At 46.3% G+C, this 20,608-nt stretch overlaps 1 protein-coding gene across 1 annotated transcript in view; it reads right to left on the bottom strand.

The window, feature by feature from the left end:
- Window positions 1-201: 201 nt before the first annotated feature.
- LOC128343892 (uncharacterized) overlaps window positions 202-20,608 on the bottom strand; it is a 62,603-nt gene continuing 42,196 nt past the window's right edge. Inside the window, exons 20-27 of the mRNA XM_053293328.1 lie at window positions 17,426-17,631; window positions 14,936-15,139; window positions 13,061-13,189; window positions 10,847-11,035; window positions 5,983-6,156; window positions 3,516-3,675; window positions 2,093-2,229; window positions 202-867 (exon numbers count right to left, since the gene is read on the bottom strand). Coding sequence (XP_053149303.1) covers window positions 676-867; window positions 2,093-2,229; window positions 3,516-3,675; window positions 5,983-6,156; window positions 10,847-11,035; window positions 13,061-13,189; window positions 14,936-15,139; window positions 17,426-17,631 — 1,391 coding nt within the window. The 3' untranslated portion in view covers window positions 202-675. The remainder of the gene's footprint in view (window positions 868-2,092; window positions 2,230-3,515; window positions 3,676-5,982; window positions 6,157-10,846; window positions 11,036-13,060; window positions 13,190-14,935; window positions 15,140-17,425; window positions 17,632-20,608) is intronic.

The raw sequence follows: 20,608 nt of genomic DNA, 5'->3' as shown, positions 1-20,608 counted from the left end.
ATTAGGCCCCCTGCAAGCTGATCCCCCTTTGTGTCCCACAATGTCATTGCCCATGGAGCAGAGCCAGAGAGATGCCCATTTAGCAACTCCCGAGTCGGCCTCTTTTTAAAAAGCAAACATTCTCTGCACATCCTGGAGCTCTGTCAGAGCTGAGGCCTGGGTTCCGCTATTATCAACTGTACCCACTCAAAGAGCACAAAATGGCTTCTCGTATTCCTTTAATGAGCTTCCACAACATTTTTTCTAACACAATTTTACACAAAGTAGTTCACAATATTAAATTCGTAAAAAAATGAAATCCATATAAAAGGGAAAAAAGATGAGGAACTAGACATCATAAGCAGCAGAATAAAAGCTAGCAGTATCACATCACTGATAAAATAAAATAAAATAACCCCCCAAGTCAATATATTAGTAAAAAAACCCACCAAAATTTCAAAAAGGTCTCCTGGCTAATCTGACGGCCTTAACCCCAGTGATAACTATTTATTCTTAACTGTATGGTGCCTAAAGACTGCTAGTCACTGTGCAGGTCCCCTTTTAGTTATTCTGTTCCTCCAAAGAAGAAATCCTGTACTGAACCTTCTTGCCAAACTGCATTTGATGGCCCATACAAGATGTGGCAGCCAAAAAGTCTAGCGAATTAGTTGCCTGGTGTTATCCCCACCCCACAAGTTACTCCGTCTGGCTCCGTTGCACCAGTCTGTAATAGGGGCCCCTTCGGCCCATCAGCTCGTCATGAGTTCCTTCCTCCACAACCTTCCCACTTTCCAGCACCACAATCTTGTCTGCTGTCTCCACAGTCTGCATCCGGTGAGCGATCACCAGCACCGCCCGGCCATGGTGGCCCATTACTGTTCTCTGGATCTAGAGCAAGAAACAACAAGCAATGTTTATTTTTAAAAATTTATTCTTTTTTTATACCACCTTTCATCCCAAGGCGGTTTGCAAAATGCAATTAAAATTTCATAAAAATAATTTAAAATCTTATAATCAGTTAAACAGTAAAAACCAATAAAACACCAAAAAAATAACTGCCACAAAAAGACAGAAGCAGGAGAGCTGAGAGGTCTGGCAATAGTTTAATTTTAAACTATTGCGAAATTAAAAAGACTAACATTACTCAACTTCCTTTAGGAACCCTGCTCCATTCAAACACAAACACACACACACATACACACAAACACACACGGCCAATCAAATGTTACTGGACAGAATTAAAGAGAGCTGTAATGTCTGCCATGAGACTCTCCAGTTCAGGGATTCTCAACGTTGGGTCCCCAGTTGTGAATGGACTTCAACTCCTATAATTCCCAACCAAAGGCCCCTGGGGCAGGGGATTATGGGAGCTGAAGTCCAATAACAGCTGGAAACCCAACGTTGAGAACTCCTGCTCTAGTTTATTCGCCTGGCCTTACACATTCCAAACAGATCCTAGTTCAACTATCAAGAAAGGAGACCTTTTATGACCCTCTGGGAGAGTCTCCTCCTTGTATGGTTGTGTCGTGTGTTCCAGAAATGGGTCCAAGGACTGAAAACAGGTTCCTGGGATAAGCCCCATCTCTTCTGCCCCTCACCTGCTGCCACCATAGCCAGCAAATTAAGGCATTTTTCTCCATTTTAATCTCCCGACTCCCTTAGTGTTTCCTTTTTAAGTGTGGGGGCTAAAGCAAAGCTGGAGGTCCTATTTCCTAAACCCAGAGCTTGATAGGTCAGATGTACACCTTACCAACAAATTAATATAACAGAATCTAGTGGTGTTTTGTGTGTTTGCCCCTCTAACAGCTTCTCCACCCTAAATTCCTCACTCTCTGTTTTCCTTTAAAAAATGGAGTTGGACTCAGATATGGACTGTGGGTTTGTGCACAGCCTGTAGTTAGCTTCACCTTTCATCATGAAGGAAAGGAATTCCACACATGCTTAAAGGGACTCTCACTGGTATTAATATACTCCAATTTCCAGAAATTAGTTCAGTGTCAAAAAGAAACTCCAGGACTAAAGTTTCTCCCTCCACCCCTGCTCAAACACTCTCCGTAACATCCAACCTTTCAGAGTAAGGAATCTGGATCTTATGCCCACGCCCAGCACTCACAGTGGCTTCACTCTCCACATCCAAGGCGCTGGTGGCTTCATCCAGGATCAAGACTTTTGGGTTCCGGATCAGGGCCCGGGCAATGGCCAGGCGCTGCTTCTGCCCAACAGACAGCTGTCCTCCCTTCTCCCCCACATCTGCAGGAGATCAGAAGACGTTAAAACAGGGCTTCTCAAACTCAGGTCCCCAGATGTTGCTGGACTACAATTCCCATAATCCTCACTCACAATGGCAGCCACTGTGGCTAGGGATTATGGAATCTGTAGACCAACAACACCTGGGGAACCAAGTCTGAGAATGCCTAGAGGAAAAGATCTAAAGCTGAAAATGTGTACTGATGTGTGATGACGAGAAAGGGAGGGTGTGGGGAGGGGGGAGGGAGGGAGACTCAAGCAGCTTTAGAAATAAGGCGGAAGGGAAAACAGAGTAAACTCCTGAACTCCTAGATTATCTGAGCTGAAGAAAGCGAGCTTTGGCCAAGTGCAGTTTCTTTAACCAATGCCATCACTTTAACCTGACAAGCTGCATTTGCCAGAGGACGTAGGGTGGGGCTAGAAGAGGAAACCGACAGAAAACCTTCCAGTATGGGGGCACCATTTTGGCATTGCTCAGTGGAGTGCCCCTTCCCATTTGGTGGGGAGTCGTTCTATGGATTCCACACAGGGGCTTCTGTGAGACGTGGAGGCCAGTGTTTGTACCCAGGCCTAGCAAGGTGGCAGCTGGAGGCAAGAGCTCGAAGCAGAAGCCGTTGAACCAGCAAAGGCTGGCTGCAGATGGAAGGGTAATGTAGGAGACCGGAGCCCTCCCCTTCCTCGAGCTCTGGCTGGCCTTAAGCCAAAGCAGGTGCTTGAACGAGTCTCCCCCTCCTCCTGACTAGTCCTATTGGCAGGGAGGCCCTGAGCAACTAGAAGAGTACTTGACTTCTGGTGTTAGAGTTTGGCCCAGATATGATGCCGCCTCTACTCCTGGGGCTGCAAGGGCGATGGAGGGGATTCTGGGGACAGGACAGAGCTTCTCTGGGTGGGGTGAGGAGCAGTGCTTCTCCAATCTGGTGGGCCACTGTGCGAAACAGGATGCTGGACTAGATGGGCCTTGGGCCTGATCCAGCAGGGCTGTTCTGATGTTCTTATGTTCAATGGAACCAACCAGCTTTGCCTGGCTCAGCATTTGTTGGAGAATGGGGGCTTTCATCAGGGGTCTCTGCCAGGGCATGCTGCTCTCCTCCTCTGAGAGCGTTTGCTGGAGTACAGGTGGGTCGTGATAGCCAGCCTTGCAATTCAGCTCACTTCACAAAGAAGTACAGCAGGTAGTAGCAGGAAATGGGCTTTGGCAGGACTCCTGGCGGGGGGGGGCAGTGGGGGCCTCTCCGAAAGGCAAGGAAATGTCACCTGGGACAGGAAAGGAAACAATGACTTTCACCAACCTGCAGCAAACCCTCCTTCCAGCTCATTGATGAACCCCAAGGCATTGGCTTCTTTTGCCACCGCAGTCACTTCTGCCTCGCTACAGTCCTGCACCCCGTAGACGATATTGTCCCGAATTGACCCGGAGAAGAGGACAGGCTCCTGTTGCACGAGTGCCACCTGCAGGCAGGACAAGGTAATGTCTTTTAGGAACTGAGAGGTAGGTTTGTTTGTTTTTTAGCACTCCATTTCTGAATTTCCCCCCTTTATGAAAAAACAGCAACACCCTACTAGTATGCACTTAATTCCTCAGAAACAAACATGCAACAAATTCAATCACATCTGTGTGTCTTTCCCCCCCAGCAAAGTGGAAATTTGAAGGAAAACTTCCAACCTAGCTGCTCTTACTCACTCCCCCCACCAAGTTTCATTATACCCCAAAATGAGTTCACCTGCCACCACCTCCAATGTCTGCCAAATTGCACAGTTTCATCCCCAAAGCAGCAATTTTGAAGGACCTGCAACACGACAGGATTCATAGGCCTCTCTGCTGGGCATGTAAGACACACCTCTTACAGCAAGTTTTCAGCATAACTAATCTGTCTGTTGGATTCTTTCTGGACTGTCTTATTCAGTACATTTGGGGGATTCTATTGGAACTCCCTTCTGGATTGTGGAAAGTGTTTATAATGGCTGACACACAGACTAACACTGAATAGTACTACTGAGGGGGGTAGTTTAAAGGACTACTCAGGAGTAATTTAGTTTGGCTGTCAGTCACTAATAATAGGGGAAAGAACATGGAATAGCTGGAAGTTCAGCCACAAACATTTTTCTTTTTAGAAAAAAAAGACATTATAAGAACATTTCCAATCTTTTTTTCTTCTCCCCCCCCCCCATTTTTAGGGAGAGGTCAATGGGCATTTGCTTGCTATTTGTGAAGAATCTGAGTGCACTTTTGCCCATGTATTGAGAGGATGCCACATTTTCCAGTCAAAGAACTGTATTCCGTGCTAGGAAAAGAACTATGAGTAATTGAAGCAGTGGCATAGCGATATTGGCAGCAGTCTGTGTTTAAAATTTTTGGCGGGTTGACAAAACAGTTCAGATCTACGATGATGAATCTCAGCTTTATGCCAGGTTAGTTTGTTGCCAACTGGACATTGGGGAAATTTTCTGTCTTTACATGATTGCTCTACAGTGTGCCACAGGAATTTCTAGATTCCCACACAGCCAACATTAGACTGATCATGTGCATAACTGGATTAGATGGGCCTTTGGTCTGATCAAGAAGAGCTTTTTCTTCTGTTCTTATAGTCCCATATGCTTTTCATACCAGGATAAACAGCAGCTGCAGCGGGAGGTTTGGTGGATTTTTTAATACCTCCCTCTGCATTATGGTCCCAATATAGCACTTAGCAATAGCACTTACATTTATATACCGCTTTATAGCCGGAGCTCTCTAAGCGGTTTACAATGATTTAGCATATTGCCCCCAACATTCTGGGTACTCATTTTACCGACCTCGGAAGGATGGAAGGCTGAGTCAACCTTGAGCCCCTGGTCAGGATCGAACTTGTAACCTTCTGGTTACAGGGCGGCAGTTTTACAACTGCGCCACCAGGGGCTCCTTATGTATGTATCGGGTTCCTCCACAACTTCTTTGCAAAGAGTTTTTAAAAACTGAATCCACAATAGGAAAAACAAAAACAAAAAAAAATTGAAGCCACAATAAATTGTGGCTGGGGAAGATGGGAGTTGTAGTTCATCAACATCTGCCGCACCCCAGGTGAAGAACCACTGCTCTAAAGGATGAGACCATCAAATGGGCCGTAACCCAGAATTTGGCTTTAAAAAAGCCAAGCTGGCAACTCAATGCATTTCCATGTCTCTAGGGGATGAGACTGTAGCTCATTGGTAGGGTTTTGCATGTAGAAGGTCACTAGTTCAATCCTTGGCAGCACCTCCAGGTAGAGGAGTTGGCATTCAACATGTGGGAACCCCAGTTTGAGAACCCCTGACATGGAAAGTTTACAGGAGTCCCTGGCAGGGGAGCAGGGAGCCCACAGTCCAAACAGGATGGAGGCATAGCTCAGCATTAGCATCTGCTTTGCAAGCAGGACGTTCCTGGCATCTCCATGTAGGGTGGGGAATGACACCTGCCTGAAACCTCAGTGAAACCCACTGTTAGTCAGTGTAGACTAGGACTGTACAAATCTGGCCCTCCTGCAGATGCTGGACTACAACTCTTGATTGATTGATTGATTGGACTACAACTCCTATCATCCTCAATCACTGGCCATTGCGGCTTGGGATGATGGGAATTGTAGCCCCAAAGCAGCTGGAAGGTCAAAGTTGTGCAGCACTGTTGCAGACAGTACTGAGCTAGACAGACTTATGGTCCAACTTGGTATAAGGCAGCCACTTATGTTCCTAGGTTGGTGCATCTAGCCCTAAAGAGGAACAACCTGGCAAACTCAGTCTCACCTGTCTGTGCAGGTATTTGTGTTCATACATATGGATCGGGATCCTGTCCAGCAAGATCTCACCGGACTGGGGCTCATAGAACCGCTCTAGCAGTCTCACACAGGAGGTCTTGCCGCTGCCATTAAGACCCACCAGCGCTGTCACCTCCCCAGGGCAGAGCTCAAAGGAGACATTCTATATCAGAGATGACGAAAGGAGAAAGCATAAAGAAATTACTGCAGGTTGCCCATGCCCAGCCATACACACACCTCACTGTCCAGGAAAACTGGAGAACCGTTACTCAGGACCAAGTGGTCCCTGCTTATGACATCACGCCCACCTTTGTCTTCAATTTTTATCTAGACGACTTACTAATTAGATCTCATTCCATGGCAAGTGCAAAGTTGGACCTACAATGGATTCTATTATGTCTCAAAGAACACGGCTTCTTCATCAGCTAGGAAGAGAGTCAATTCCACTCAATCCAATGAATTGTACACCTGAGAGTGATCACAGACATAAGGAGCAATAGCTTCTTTCTTCCCCAGGAACATATTCAGGTCCTAATAAGCCTAACACAATAGGCCCTCCACAATCAATCAGCAGACCTCCTTCAACTGGCATGACTACTGGATTTATGAATCTCGCCGCCCATTGAGATCATCAGGAGAGGTCCGTCTGCATTTGCCACTGGCTCGTCTGGTGGCTACTCAGGGACGGGCCTTCTCCGTTGCTGCCCCAAGGCTTTGGAATGCGCTCCCTAGTGAAATAAGAGCCTCCCCATCTCTGACAGCTTTTTAAAAGTCTTTAAAGATGCACCTGTTCACCCAGACTTTTAACTGATATTGTTTTGATTGTTTTAATGTTGTTTTTAGAATATTGTTTTTAAAATTTTAAATTGTTCTGTTTTCTTGTTTTTGTTTTTAACTAATGTTTTAATGCTGGTTTTATCTTGTAAACCGCCCAGAGACGTAAGTTTTGGGCGGTATAAAAATATGTTATAAGTAGGGTGGGACTCTTGAGTGGGACCAAATCCAGTTGATGGAGTCTTCTTTTGAACTGGAGCAAGCAACTTTTATCCCCCTGGTTTGCTTGAAGCATCTGCACAGAACTGGGCTGGGAAGACCCAAGACATATTGTTGCCTGAGGCGAAGGACAATATGATGCCTTGCCCATCTGCCCAGCATTCTCAGGCCATGCTGCTGAGGCAGAGGGAACAGCTTGAAAGCACGTTGAGATGATGCCACCAAGCCAAACAGTGAGTGCAGGGCAATCCTAACTCCCACTGGGGAGGAGGGGAAGGAAGAGGCATACCCCAGCATGACAAGGAAAGGAAAATGGACATGTGTCCCAGTTAAATGAGGAAGGGTGGTGACAGCAGGAAGCCTCATTGGGTGGTGCTTGTGATGGTAGGGGGCTGGTGCTTACCACCCCCTGCATCCCTCTTTGCACCTGCACTTGAGGCAACTGCTTCACCCTGCCTCATGGAAGGGCTGCCCCTTAGCTGGGCACACACCCTCATCCTGCTTAAGGGCTGAACACACAATGTGGCAATGTGGCACTGGGACCTGAAATGAGCTTCTTGGTTTAAAGAAAAAAGGAAGTCTCTAGCTGTTAAGGTTGTTAACAGGAAGCTGGAAATAATGTGGGTGTTTCCTGGTGACATTTCAGAAGCCAGAGCAATGGCTGAGCAGCATTTTGCTGCTCTCATAAAACTATGCATAAGCACATAAGCACAGCCCTGCTGTATCAGGCCCAAGGCCCATCCAGTCCAGCATCCTGCTTCACACAGTGGCCCACCAGATGCCCACAGGCAAGAGGTGAGGGCATGCCCTCACTCCTGCTGTTGCTCCCCTTCAACTGGTATTTACAGGCATCTTGCCTCTGAGACTGGAGGTGGCCTATAGCCACCAGACTTGTAGCCATTGATTCAAATCAATTAAATCAAACTAAGCCTTTTTTTTTTTTTCTATCTCAACAGATCCTTCTAATATCCTCAGAGCCAAAACAGCCCCAAATCTAAATGCATCATCATCATCATCATCATCAATAATTAAATTTAATTACAGAAAAGTACATATATACATTACACTTACAATGCAAATAGTTCCAAAAACTCAGACCAAATCCCCTCATACTTAGAAAAACAGGATCTAGTACTGAAAAAACAACATTCATGGGCTGCTAGAGTAAGTAAATCAAAGAGCCATTTTTCAATATCTGTAGGGTATTTACATTTCCAGTTTTGTAGAATAATGCGTTTAGCCAACAAAAAGGCCCTAGCAAGCCATTTCTGTTGGTTAAGGGTTATTCCTTCTACATCAGAAAGCAATCCCAACAAAACTGAAGTATGATCTAGAGGATATTCCCTTGCTATAACTAAATTGACAAAGTCACTTATCTTTTTCCAGAATAGAGATATTATCTTATAACAAGTGAATTTTAGCCCGTTGAAAAACGGGCGCTAGTAATGCCTTCGCCCCCGCCGCCGAACTGCCCTCCCAGCTGCCCGATCCCACCATTTCTGCAGGAAAAAGGAGCTCGCTAGCAGAGCTCCTCTCTCTGCAAAGGCTCTTTTCAAACTGGCGCTTTGAGCGGAAAGGGCATCCTTTCTGCTCAAAGCGCCAGTTTGAGAAGAGCCTTTGCAGAGAGAGGAGCTCTGCTAGCGAGCTCCTCTTTCCTGTAGTAATGGTGGGATCGGGCAGCTGGGAGGGCGGTTCGGCGGCGGTGTCCGCAGCGGCATTTTTTAGGGCCAATTTGGCCCTTAGTAATTTGGGGGGGGGGACGGGAATGGTGGGATCGGGCTAGGGCCCCAAGGTTTCCCTCCCGCCCGGCTTTACTGGCGGCACCAGGCCTCGGCGGCGGCTCCGCCACCACCTCAGCCAGCTTCCCTGCCACCTCTTCCCCCGGCGCCTCTCTCATTTGTTTGCGGTGGCCGCTTCTGGCCCCGCCACTGCCTCACCCGCACTCCCGCCTCCAGTTGCCCCACCGCGGCCACCGCCACCTCTGGTCGTGGCCGCGGCTGTGCTGCCACCGCCACCGCCTCGCCCGCACTCTCCTCCCGGCATGGGCAGCGGCCACTTCTCCTTCTCCCGGCCCCAACATGGCCGCCAGGTCCTGCCGTTCGTGCCTCTCTTGCTCTGTTCTGGGCATGCGCTGCGCGCATGCCCAGAACAGGCCTGGCACGAACGCACGCTTGGTGTCCGTCCATGGACGGACATCAAGCCTTTTATTAGAGAGGATTAAGAAACAGATGGGAGAGTCCTGACTCTCCTTCCCCACATTTCCAACATTTGTCAGATTTTGCTCAACCCACATTTTATAGAGTCTGATCAGAGTCTAATAAGAACCAAAAAAACTATTTTTTGTTAGACTAACTTAAACCTCAAATCAAGATACTTTGGCAGTTTCAGCCAAAATCACATCCCACTGATGTTGTGAGATCGATACATTCAGTTCTTTCAGAATCAAGTGGAGTTATTACATGGGCTTGAATAAAATTGTAAAACATATTATGAGTCTGATTAGATTAATCAATATGACGGTAAAATTTGATAATATCCGGAGCTTCCAAAGCACTAATAGCATCTGGACCAAACCATTTGGATATACAATGTTTTAACTGAATATATTGCCAAGCAGCATTTGATTTTAGATCATATTCATGTTTTAAAAGGTGAAATGGTTTGAAAACATAAGCAGAGAATATTAATTGGGATAGGAAAAAAAATTATTATTAGCCCAATTCAGCCTTCCAGCAATCGTTATTTGGGGATTTCCCCATAATGTTGACTCCTCATGTGCAAATCAATTAAATCAAACTGAGGCCCCCCACCCCCTTTGGGGTGTGTGTGTGTGTGTGTGTGTGTGTGTGTGTCTATCTCAACAGATCCTTCTAATATCCTCAGGGTCAAAACAGCCCCAAATCTAAATGCATTATTTAGATAAACCCAGCTTGTGGGTTTCCCTCTCTTGACTAAACGACAGCCATGGAGCCCATCAGTGTTCCCTGTAACAGGGATTCCCAGAGGTTGATAACTACAAATCCCATAATCCCCTGCTAAAGGTCATTGCAGCTGCGGATGATGGGAGTTGTAGGCAACAGCATCTGATAATCCCTGATAATCCATACTGAAGTCCACCCCCAAGCCCCACAGATAGGATCAGGACCACTGCACACGAGAAGTGGGCGTTTAGTTTTTTCTCCTCATGCTGCAGTCCCAATGAAAACTCCCTTCCTGAAATTGCTGCAAGTAGCAAACTGACATTTCATAGGAACACAGGCAGCTGTCAGACCCTTGGTCCGTCCCTACTCTGACTGGCAGTGGCTCTCTAACACCTCAGGCAGGAGTCTTCCCCACTCACCAGCCCTACAGGGAGATGACGCCAAGGACTGAACCTGGGACCTTCTGCATACAAAGCTCTAGCCCTGAGCTAGGTCCCCATTCCCAACACAGGAAGCTGCTGTCTACTCAGTTGGACTGTTGGTCCACGTAGCTCAGGACACTGACTGGCAGCAACTCTCATAAGCAGGCGTCTTTCCCAGACCTACCTCGAAATGCTGCCAGGTTTGAGCTGGGAACTTCTGCATGCAAAGCAGATAGTCTACCACTGAGCTAAGGCCCCATCCCATACTCTCCTTATAGCAAATTTATGGGGAGTGGGTTTCCCCCCCTTTTGAACCACTGTGTAAAAAGAAAGGGTTAAATGCCACCTCCTTGGCTGAGCCATGGTCCCAATCCGGATCATTCATCCCCACACAGCTGCTCAAGGGGAAAAAACCCACAAGCCCTAAAGATGCATTTAGTAAAATGTCTGCCTGGATCTTCAGTGCACTTCACTAATGAAAAGTGATTTGCCTGATTGCCCCTGGAATACATAGTACCTTTAAAACCTCAATATCGGGGCGAGAAGGATAGGAAAAGGAAATGTTTCTGAAGCAGACGTGTCCTCGGAAGAAGTCCGGAGCCAGAGTTCCCTCGGTGCGAACTGATGGCTCCCGATGGAGGTACTCAAACACTTTCTCTGCAGCACCCACATTGCTGAGCAAGTCTCCGTACATATACATCAGGGTCTGCAAAAGGAGTGGGGGGAAAGGATGCAGGGCAGAGTCAGAAATGAGAGCTGGTCTTGTGGTAGCAAGTATGACTTGTCCCCATAGCTAAGCAGGGTCTGCCCTGGTTGCATATGAAAGGGAGACTAGAAGTGTGAGCTCCGTAAGATATTCCCCTTATGGGGATGGAGCCGCTCTGGGAAGAGCAAAAGGTTCCAAGTTCCCTCCCTGGAACCTCCAAGATAGAGCTGAAAGAGATTCCTGCCTGGAACCTTGGAGAAGCCATTGCTAGTCTGTGGAGATGATACTGAGCTAGATAGACCAATGGTCTGACTCAGTATATGGCAGCTTCTTATGTTCCTTATGACCAGAGGAAGCTGTCTTATACTAAGTCAGACCATCGGTCCATGTAGCTCAATATCATCTACACTAACTACCAGTAGCTGTCCGAGTTTCAGGCAGGAGTTTTTCCCAGCCTTACCAGAGAAGCTGCCAGAGACGGAGCCTGGGACTGCCTGCATGCAAAGCAGCGGCATCCCCAATGTCTGTACTATCCGGTCATGTCTGGATAGTAGGAAACACCAGTAAAACTTTCCCATATGATTTCTGAATATTCAAATAAGTGTTGGAGGCTCCAGAGAATACATTTATAGGGATGTGCAAACCGGTTCAAACTCGAACCAGTTCAAATTCGAACCAGGTCAGTTCGATGGTTCGAATTCGAACCAAACCAGCCATCAGGTTCGAGCTGCAGGTTCAAATTTGAACCAAACTGGGGGGTGGTTCGATTTGAACTGGTTCAAACCAGTTCAAACCTCCAAAAGTGGGTGGGGTGGTAGCTGGTACCCATGGGTACCTACCACCCAAATCCAGAAGCAATTGGACACTCCTATGACTTTTTATGAATATTTGAAATATTTTTAATTATTTTTCTCATAGGGTATAATGGGACCCAAACCAGCCCATTATCCCCTATTGTGGAGCACCTAGGGGCACAAAAGTGGGGTGGGTGGTAGGCACCCAGGGGTGCCTATCACCCACAAAACCCCAAGGCAATCAGACACTCTTCCGATTATTGGTGAGTTTTTAAAGTATTTTTTTATTCCTCATAGGGAATAATGAGGATTGCAGCAAATGTATAGCTTCACTTTGGGGGGAAAGGGGTGGCCTAGAGCATAGTGTGGTGGGTGGTAGTGCCCAAGGGGGGCAAGAAGGGCTGATTTTGAATTTTACGTGTCTGAATTTTGAATTTTACGTGTCTTTAAGGTTTTTCTCCAAAAAGAAGCATGGAGGTGTCAACAAATGTATAGCTTCACGTGAGGGGCAAAGGGGTGGCCTAGAGCAGAGTGTGGTGGGTGGTAGTGCCCAAGGGCGGCAAGGAAGCTACCAGAATTATTTCAAAGGAATTGGGCAAAGGGCTGATTTTTAAGTGATTTTTGAAGTTTACACGTCTTTAAGGTTAGCAAATGAGAGTGGATTCATGGTTTGTCATTGAAAATCACATATGCTACCAAAGAATCTACACTCAGAACACCTCAGAAACAACAAAACCCAGTACCCCATGGGTTAGCAACTCATGGGGGTGGTTGGCACCCTTGCTCTGGGCCACCCAGCACCCCCCAAGTGCAGTTATGGGGCTGCTGAAACCTCCATTCTTCCCTACGGAGAAAAACCTTAAAGAAACTTGAGAACTCCTGACATGAACAGTCTACAGGAGTCCATGTTCCCAAGGAGCCTACAATCTAAAATAGACAGTCAGGAAAACAGCAGAGGGAGGGAGGGAGATATTAATAAGGATCTATAAGAATACATCTTAAGAGCAAAGACTAAGAGTCAGTTCTCTTCACGAATTGGCAGCAAATGGGGCCAGCAGACTGAACTGCAAAATTGCATGATGGGAAAGTATATCATCTGGACTCCTGTACACAAGTGAAAAAACCATTTTCAAATGGAGTTTTTTCCCACCTGGAAGCACCCCAAGCCTAAACAGAGATTCTGAACTGCAGTTAAGAATTAGTCCCATTACTGCGAGGCCTTTTCACCTACCTGTACATGTGCGCCCACTTCCATCTCGTAAAGGATGAAGGACAACAGGTTTCCTTTGCTCATGAGGCCAGTATGAATCTGCTGGTACCCACAGTAAAGCATAATTAGCTGTAGACCCAAATGAAGTAGCTACAGGGAGATTAATTGGGAAAAGTGGGTGAGATTTGAATATTGCACCTCTGTCCTTGACTAGCAAGCTCTCGCCATTCCCCATGTTTCTCCAACAGTCAAGGATGTTCCCAAATCGAAATATTTACAGCTCTTCCATGTTCACCTTCAAGATTTCTTTTACCATGGGGTGCTTCCAGAAAGAGAAATACTCTGTTTTAAAAAGTGAAGTTCTCACGATTTCTCTGATCAGGGTCCAGATGATGTTCTTTGCCGTCACACAATTTTGCAGCATCATCTGCTGGCCATTTGCTCCCAGTCCATGAGAATGGAAGTTTATGAGGTTACCTTAAAAGTATTTTTGGGTGATCTCAAACATTCTCACCAGAGACTGATAAGAAATGGCCAACGGGAGGCGCTGTGAAATTACTCAACAGCAAAAAAGTCATCTGAGTAGACACCTTGAGTAGAGGTGGTAAGAACTTTCATTTTTAAGAACATCTGCTTCTGTCTGCAAACATCCCATACTACCCTGATCTTCTTCTGGGTTTGTTTTCAGACCAAAATCATGGCCAGGTCCACCCAGCTAAAGGCCTTCTGACGTGATGCTTAAACCACCCATCTTATCTGTCTCTTTCTCTTACGCTAAGCACATGTTCATGTCTGCAATCCAGAACAACAACAACTGCCTTTCTGAGATAAAGGGCCAATCCCATCCAGCACTCCATCTCCAATGATAGTCAGCCAGATGTAGAGGACAGTGGAAGATCATGAGGAGGACACAACAGGAAATGGCCGTTCCCTGCTTACTAATCCCAGCATCTGAGATTCAGAGATATACTGCCTTGGAACATGGCGGTTCCATTCTTCTATCATACCTAAGTCAGTTCACACTTAACCTTCATGCACTTTTTAAGGTACGTATGCAAACAGCTGTGTGTGCTGCTTGAACCCCACCATTGGCCCTCTTTCCCTCCACAATTATCACCATATAAACATAAATTTCCAAACTAGATCAAGGAAAGTGTTCCCTCCATGCACATATGTGCACGCACACAAGTTTTTTATTGTCCGCTCAGTTAATTTTAGATCCCGCTCAAGTTGAATCAGGAAGGCTCCACTATGAATGCACATGCGCACACATTGCCTTGATACTGCTGCCCAGAACAAAACTCATTCTGCACACAGATGAAAAAAAATTAAAGAGAACACTGATCGGGGTTGCCAACTTTTGATCCCCAGATATTGTTGGACTACAACTCTCGTCATCCCTACCCACAATGACCAATTGTGGTTTGAGATGATGAAAGTTGTAGTCCAACAACATCTGGGGTCCCAAAGTTGGGAACCCTGAACCAGACAACTGCATGTTGTATTGTGTCCTCTAGTTAGATGGAAATGTGATGATCTTGCAGTGGGAGAAACTTCACCTGTGAACAGAAGTTAGCTCAAGTGATAGTGACATTTTCCCACATTTTGGGGTGATGCTGAAACCCTCTGCTGACTTCCCACCCCCTTCCACAAACTCCTTGGCTATACCGGCAAAGATCTCTATGAGTTTGCTTGCTCTGGCTTTCTGCCCTTATTTCTGATGATGCTCTCATGACCATTTGCTCCCATAACTTTACCACCCAAAGCTCTCCTGTTCTCTTAAACAACATTACCCATTCTCTCTTGCTTCCATTCCAAGATGGTATAGCCCCTGTTTAGAACGCTTTCATCTTCCTTCTTCTGCCTCCCTCTGTCCATGGGACACTGTAATCTTACCCGTCGGAAGAGCAAATACAAAGCCTTCTCGAGATCTCGCTGGTCCTTGAGCCGGTGGGTCTTTTCCAAGGCCGCACTGTAGCGCTGTGACTCCTCCTCTTCAGTGGCGAAGCTTCGCACTGTCTCAATGGAAGAGGGAGAGACTGTTTCTTGCACCACCTCCCCAGAATGTGCCAGCGAGTCCTGGATTGCCCGCAGGAAGGTCTGGAGAAAGGAAATGACCACAGAAAAGGGGACAGTTGTCAGTATTGCAATCCAGGGTGGCTCAAAGTACTGCGGAGTCTGAGGTGAGGTGCCAGTTGCTGCCTTGCCTCATGTCCCTGGTGTGGGTCAGCTCCCTTTCCAAGTGGACCTTTGCAAGCTTTGAAAGTGGCAGGTGAGTGGGGAAGGAAGGTTGCCAGCAGTCTCCTTTTCTCTCCTTGTGCTTCCTGCAAGCTTTGGCGAGAGCATGCAGAGAGGCGCTCCTTGAAAAGCTTGCAAGGGTCAGAGCAGTCTTAAACAGCTGCTCCGATGGCAGTGGCAGGGATCATCTTGCTGCCCACCTGATGCCCCAGGAATCTGCTGTCTGAGGCAACTACTTCACCTTGTCTCATGAAAGGGCCACCTCTGATTACAACTGGCTAAGTTAGTCACACAGTCGCTATTTATTTCTGACCAATTTGACTCACTGAAAGCCATCCAGACAGGGTTGGGTTGTCTTTACGGCAGGGCAAGTCTGGGTGACCGCCTGGGCCCTGCTCTTGTTGCTGCCATTAAAACTAACTAGAAAGGGCCCCTGCACTGGCTGATTTGCCCCAGGCCCTGCACCTTACCGGGGCTTTCCAAGGACACCCCCTGCATCCAGAACCATGACAGTGGGTGAGGCATACCTTCAGTAAATAACGATGCATTATGCTTTGACCCCTTTTCTTACAGGCTCTTTTATTCCCTTAGCTTTCACTCTCCCTCCTTCTCTCTCCAAACATCAATTCTTTGAAAAGCCTCATCTGGGAAATACAGCAGAGAGCAACAAGAAGCAAATGCCGTTCACTGGCATGCTTTTATCCAATGCAGAAAATGAGTTTCTATGGAAAATGTGATTAATTTCATCTTGGTGCATATTTATGCGTTTGGGGCGGGGGGGCATGTACAGAACATACGACACTGTGTATATCCTAGTTGGAAGGTACCTTAGAGGTCCAAGCCCTTGCTCAGTGCAGGAATCTACTACAGTAGACCTACACAACTTTGGTCCTCTTGAAGATGTTGGACTACAATTCCCATCATTGCTGACTATTGGCCACGGTTGCCGGGAGTGATGGAAGTTGTCATCCAAAAACAGGTGGAGGGCCAAAGTTGTGGCTATAGACGGGTTCATCTTTAGAGAATGCATTCTCTAGTTAGGGTAGATATAGAAGGAAAAGCAAAGTGCATTCCAGAGATAACTGGCATGTATAAATGTACTCTTGCTTTCATGCAAGCATATACATGAAGGTACGCAATGTACTCATTCTGTTTGGGGGGGGAAAGCCCATTTATTTTCACATATCTGGCAATTGCAATACAGCTAATGTGGCTTATATATGTTAATTTGTCTTGGGGCTTAACTTATATTGGACAAACTAAAGTTGTGCCATCATCTACTCAAGCACTAAAAAATAAGAATACAATAAATTCTGTCCCTTTCATCTTTACTTGGACTTATTCTAGCACAATTAATGTGCTTTAAGTTATACTAGCTGGGCCGGCGTAGAGCATCTGCAGCACACTAGTTCTCCAGCTGATCCAGCCTCCCCTTCTCCCCCCACTTTAAGCTACCCCCTGCCATCCAGGATGGTAACGGAGGCAGCAAAAGCTCCTTCCATGGGTCCTCCTGCAACCCAAATGACAGGTCAGGCCATTTTTGGCCCATTTCGAGGCTCTCTACGCACGCGTGCGGAGCCCCCCGATATGGGCCAAAAATGGCCCGACCTGTCATTTGGGCAGCAGGAGGGCCCACGGAAGGAGCTTTTGCTGCCTCTACCACCATCCCTGCCTTGGTCTCCCCTCTCTGCCGGGGGGGTTGGCCGTGCTGTGGGTGCTGGTGTTGTGCTGGCTGGGCGCCATTGCTCCCCCCCCCCACCCTCGCAGCATCGCCACTGCCTCAGCTCCAACATGGTGGCCACCAGGAGTGAATTTGCCCGAGAGCGTGTGTGCAAGAGAGAGCATGCGCACTTCTGCAATGCTCTGATTGGTTTAGCACTGTGAGGGCAGGGCTTGCCATGTATGACCTAAGCCTTTAATACAGAGAGATTTTTGTATATTCTCCTCTTAATTTATGTATTTAAAACATTCTAAGTGTTTTGTTTTACATAGCACATTGTACTTGTAACCTTTCTAAACTGAAACAAGACCACTCTTTCTTCTATGTGACATTCGTTCCCTCCCTCTTAACTCCATGGACCTATTTATCTCATTGCCCACCTACCAAAGCCACTTTTCTGGCATCCAGCTACCTGTTCCCACCCTCACCTGGTGACGAGTATCATAGAACTTCTGAGCTGCCATCATGAGTGGCATCTTGATGAGAGTCAGCAGCGTCAGGCACCACGACAAGCTGAACATGAATCCGTACAGCCCGACAGTCTTGATAAGGCTACGCAGGAAAATGTTCGTGTTGGCTGGCACTGAACGGCTCAGTTTGGCTGTGTCTTTGGAGAGGCGGGAGCTTAGTTCCCCTGAAGGACAAAGAGACTCTGGTCAAATTCACAAGATCTGAGGGGCAGGACAAACTGAGGTTGAAGTAAGATGGGAAAGTGGAAAAGAAGGATATGAAGGTGTTATATGTGCTGGGGAGGGGTGCAGAATCATAATTTCAGTTCAGCTGTTGACATTTCAAAAGTTGCAAATGTCTGAGACATCCAGAAGCTTTAATAAGCCTGCATCAAAATGCCACCTGGAAAGGCTCTTAGATATTCAGTCCTCAAGGTGACCTATATCAAACCAAAACCAAAACAATCAAATCCAAGGGGGGGGGATTAAAAGCCAGCAGAAGACTAAACAAAAGGCTTGGCAGAAAAGAAGGGCATTCGAAGGATTTCTAGGAAGGCCACATATGAAGATTTGGCAGGAAGGAATTCTACAAAATAGGAGCCACAACCAAGCAGGCACTGCTTCTTGTAGAAAACATTCTTGCCATCTGTGATATTTCACAAGACATCTTTAGGAGCTAGTTTCCTCTTGCTTCTCAAACTTAAGTCAGTGAAGGAAGCTGAGCTCAAGTATACATTGGAGTTAAAGTAACATTAGATAAAAAAAGCAGTAGTAAACAAATGAGTACTGTACGTGATCACTAGTTGTGTATTAAGAGAGGACTGGGATAGGGATGTGCACGGAACCGGTTCAGAGGCCCTTTATGGGCAGAGGGTGTCTAGCTTTAAGAGTGGGGGGGGACACTTACCCCTCCCGCCACTTTCCCCCTGCTGGCGTCCATTTTTTAAAAAGCCCACCAGGGCAGCAGTGTACTTCCCTGACACCCCGTTGCCCGGATATGACTGGAAGTCCCCAACACGCCTGCAGGTTCCAAGTTCCCTCCCTGGCATCTCCAAAATAGGGCTGAGAGTAGTGGCGTAACTAGGGAAAATGGCGCCTAGGGCAAGCACTGAAATTGCGGTCCCCCACCCCCAAACATCTGACATACATCTTTCAGAAAACTTGTCTTTTATTAGCTCAATAATACAAAAATTTCTATGTATTAATCCACATGATTAATGTGGATTTGATTAAAAAAACTTTTTCCAATTGGAGATTTTTAAAAAGGCATGAAAATAGTTAAAAATATGATTTCCAAATGTACAATTGCTTAAATATATTTTGCTATAGAAAAGTGCATAGTCAGATTGTATACTTGAACAGCAATTGGTCTGATGTCTAACATGGTATATATATTGGACTCTAGCTTTTATATTACACTAATCAAGTGTGTTCCTCTTTCATGTGCCTGTGCTGAACAGTCCATATGGCTAGAAACAGGTGATCGTTTTTCAGGAAGCTAAATTTCCTGCATTGTGAACTTAGATTATTATATAGTTGCTCCAGTGTTCAGTAAAGAATATGATTTATCTCCATACACGTAGCCACCACTGTAAAAATTGTGAAGAACCACTTCTAGTACACAAATGATAAATTAGAGGCACAAGGAAAAGCATGAACTCAACAGCAGGCAGAATCCAAAAGTCAGATTCCAAATTAGCCACTATATATATAGCAAGTAATGATGAGATCCAGATTTGTGGTGTTCTACTACTAGAAAAACATTTGCTCTCAAAGTTTCTGGATGTACAGATGAATTTGAAGAGATATAGCAAAATCCAGCTATAAGTTGTAAGATCCAAGATTTAATAGTGTTGCTTCCCTGGGGGGACAAATAAACCGTAGACACAGTCTGAATATGACAGTTACATGCAATACAATTTGCAGATGGAGAATTCAGGCTGCTTCCCAATATTACTTTCAGCAGACACAGAAGCTGGCTGAAGAGTCACACCCGAATTTAAAAATTAATGAAAATGTAATATCACAAGAGTAGCACAGAAATGTCTGTTTCAGAGGCAAGACTTGCAAACTTAAAGAGCTCTAGGAAGCTTACCCCATCCATGCCTCTCCTCTAAAACAAACAAGTTTATTACCCTTCTGACATTCTGAAATCACACACTTAAGTCTCCCCTCTTCTCAAAAACACAATGGACACCACAAACCTAAACATACTTAGCTGGAAACATGTCTCACCTGTTTCAGTGGTATTCCCTAGTAAATATACTAAGGATGGAAACAAACCTCACCTGCTTTCCTCACCTTCCTTTGCAGGTGAGGAAAGAACTCTCACTTGTAAATCTCAAAATATATTTACTAGGAAGTATATTCACTACTTCCTAGTAGATATACTTTGAATGGGGACATAAGCTCTGTTGAACTGCTGAGATGTTGGGGATCAGGGTCAGAACTGACTAGAGTAGAACATCGAATGTGGGAGAGGCAGAATATTACAGCTGCATTCATCAGAGTTCAGATTTGATTGATGGAAGAGCATCCTCTACACCTGTATACTATTTAGGCACTGGCTTCTAGAGATAGGGTTCTGACAACTAGAAATAAGATTTTAAAATGAGATCCATGGGTTATTTTGCCAGTGATTGGAGTCCTCCCTTCCCTAAGTTCCCTTCCGTCCCTGCAATCAGCTGCAGACACACGCCCGGTGCTTTTGCTGGCACTTTCCTGCTCAGCTCTCCTTCCCCTCCCAAATCTCACCCAGCTCTCTCTGATCACTTGGCACAGGTGGGCAAAAAAAGACCAGACAGCATCCTGAGATGCAAGAGGCATATTAAGCCAAGAGAAGTTGGGGAAGGTTATTTTGGCAATAACCGGAGTCCTCCCTTCCCTAAGTTCCCTGCTCGCCTCATGGAAAACACCCCCCTTCGCCTGGGCAGTCGATTGCAGGGCAGCTGCTCCCTTCCCTCCTCCTCCTCCTCCTTTTTTTTTTTTTTTTTACATTGGTCGCCTCCTGCACGTCCCACACCGACTCCTGATTGCTGCCTCCTGCAACCTGCTCTCACTCTTGAATTGCTGCTGCTTTGCTACTCCCACGCGCCCCATTTCCCAAAACTGCGCTGCTGCAAATTCGCTTGTCGTGTTGTAGCAATGCGCCCTGCTTCCAAG

Source organism: Hemicordylus capensis, chromosome 2, assembly GCF_027244095.1.
Source record: "Hemicordylus capensis ecotype Gifberg chromosome 2, rHemCap1.1.pri, whole genome shotgun sequence".
Taxonomy (NCBI): domain Eukaryota; kingdom Metazoa; phylum Chordata; class Lepidosauria; order Squamata; family Cordylidae; genus Hemicordylus; species Hemicordylus capensis.
This window is presented reverse-complemented; position numbering and strand designations above follow the sequence as displayed.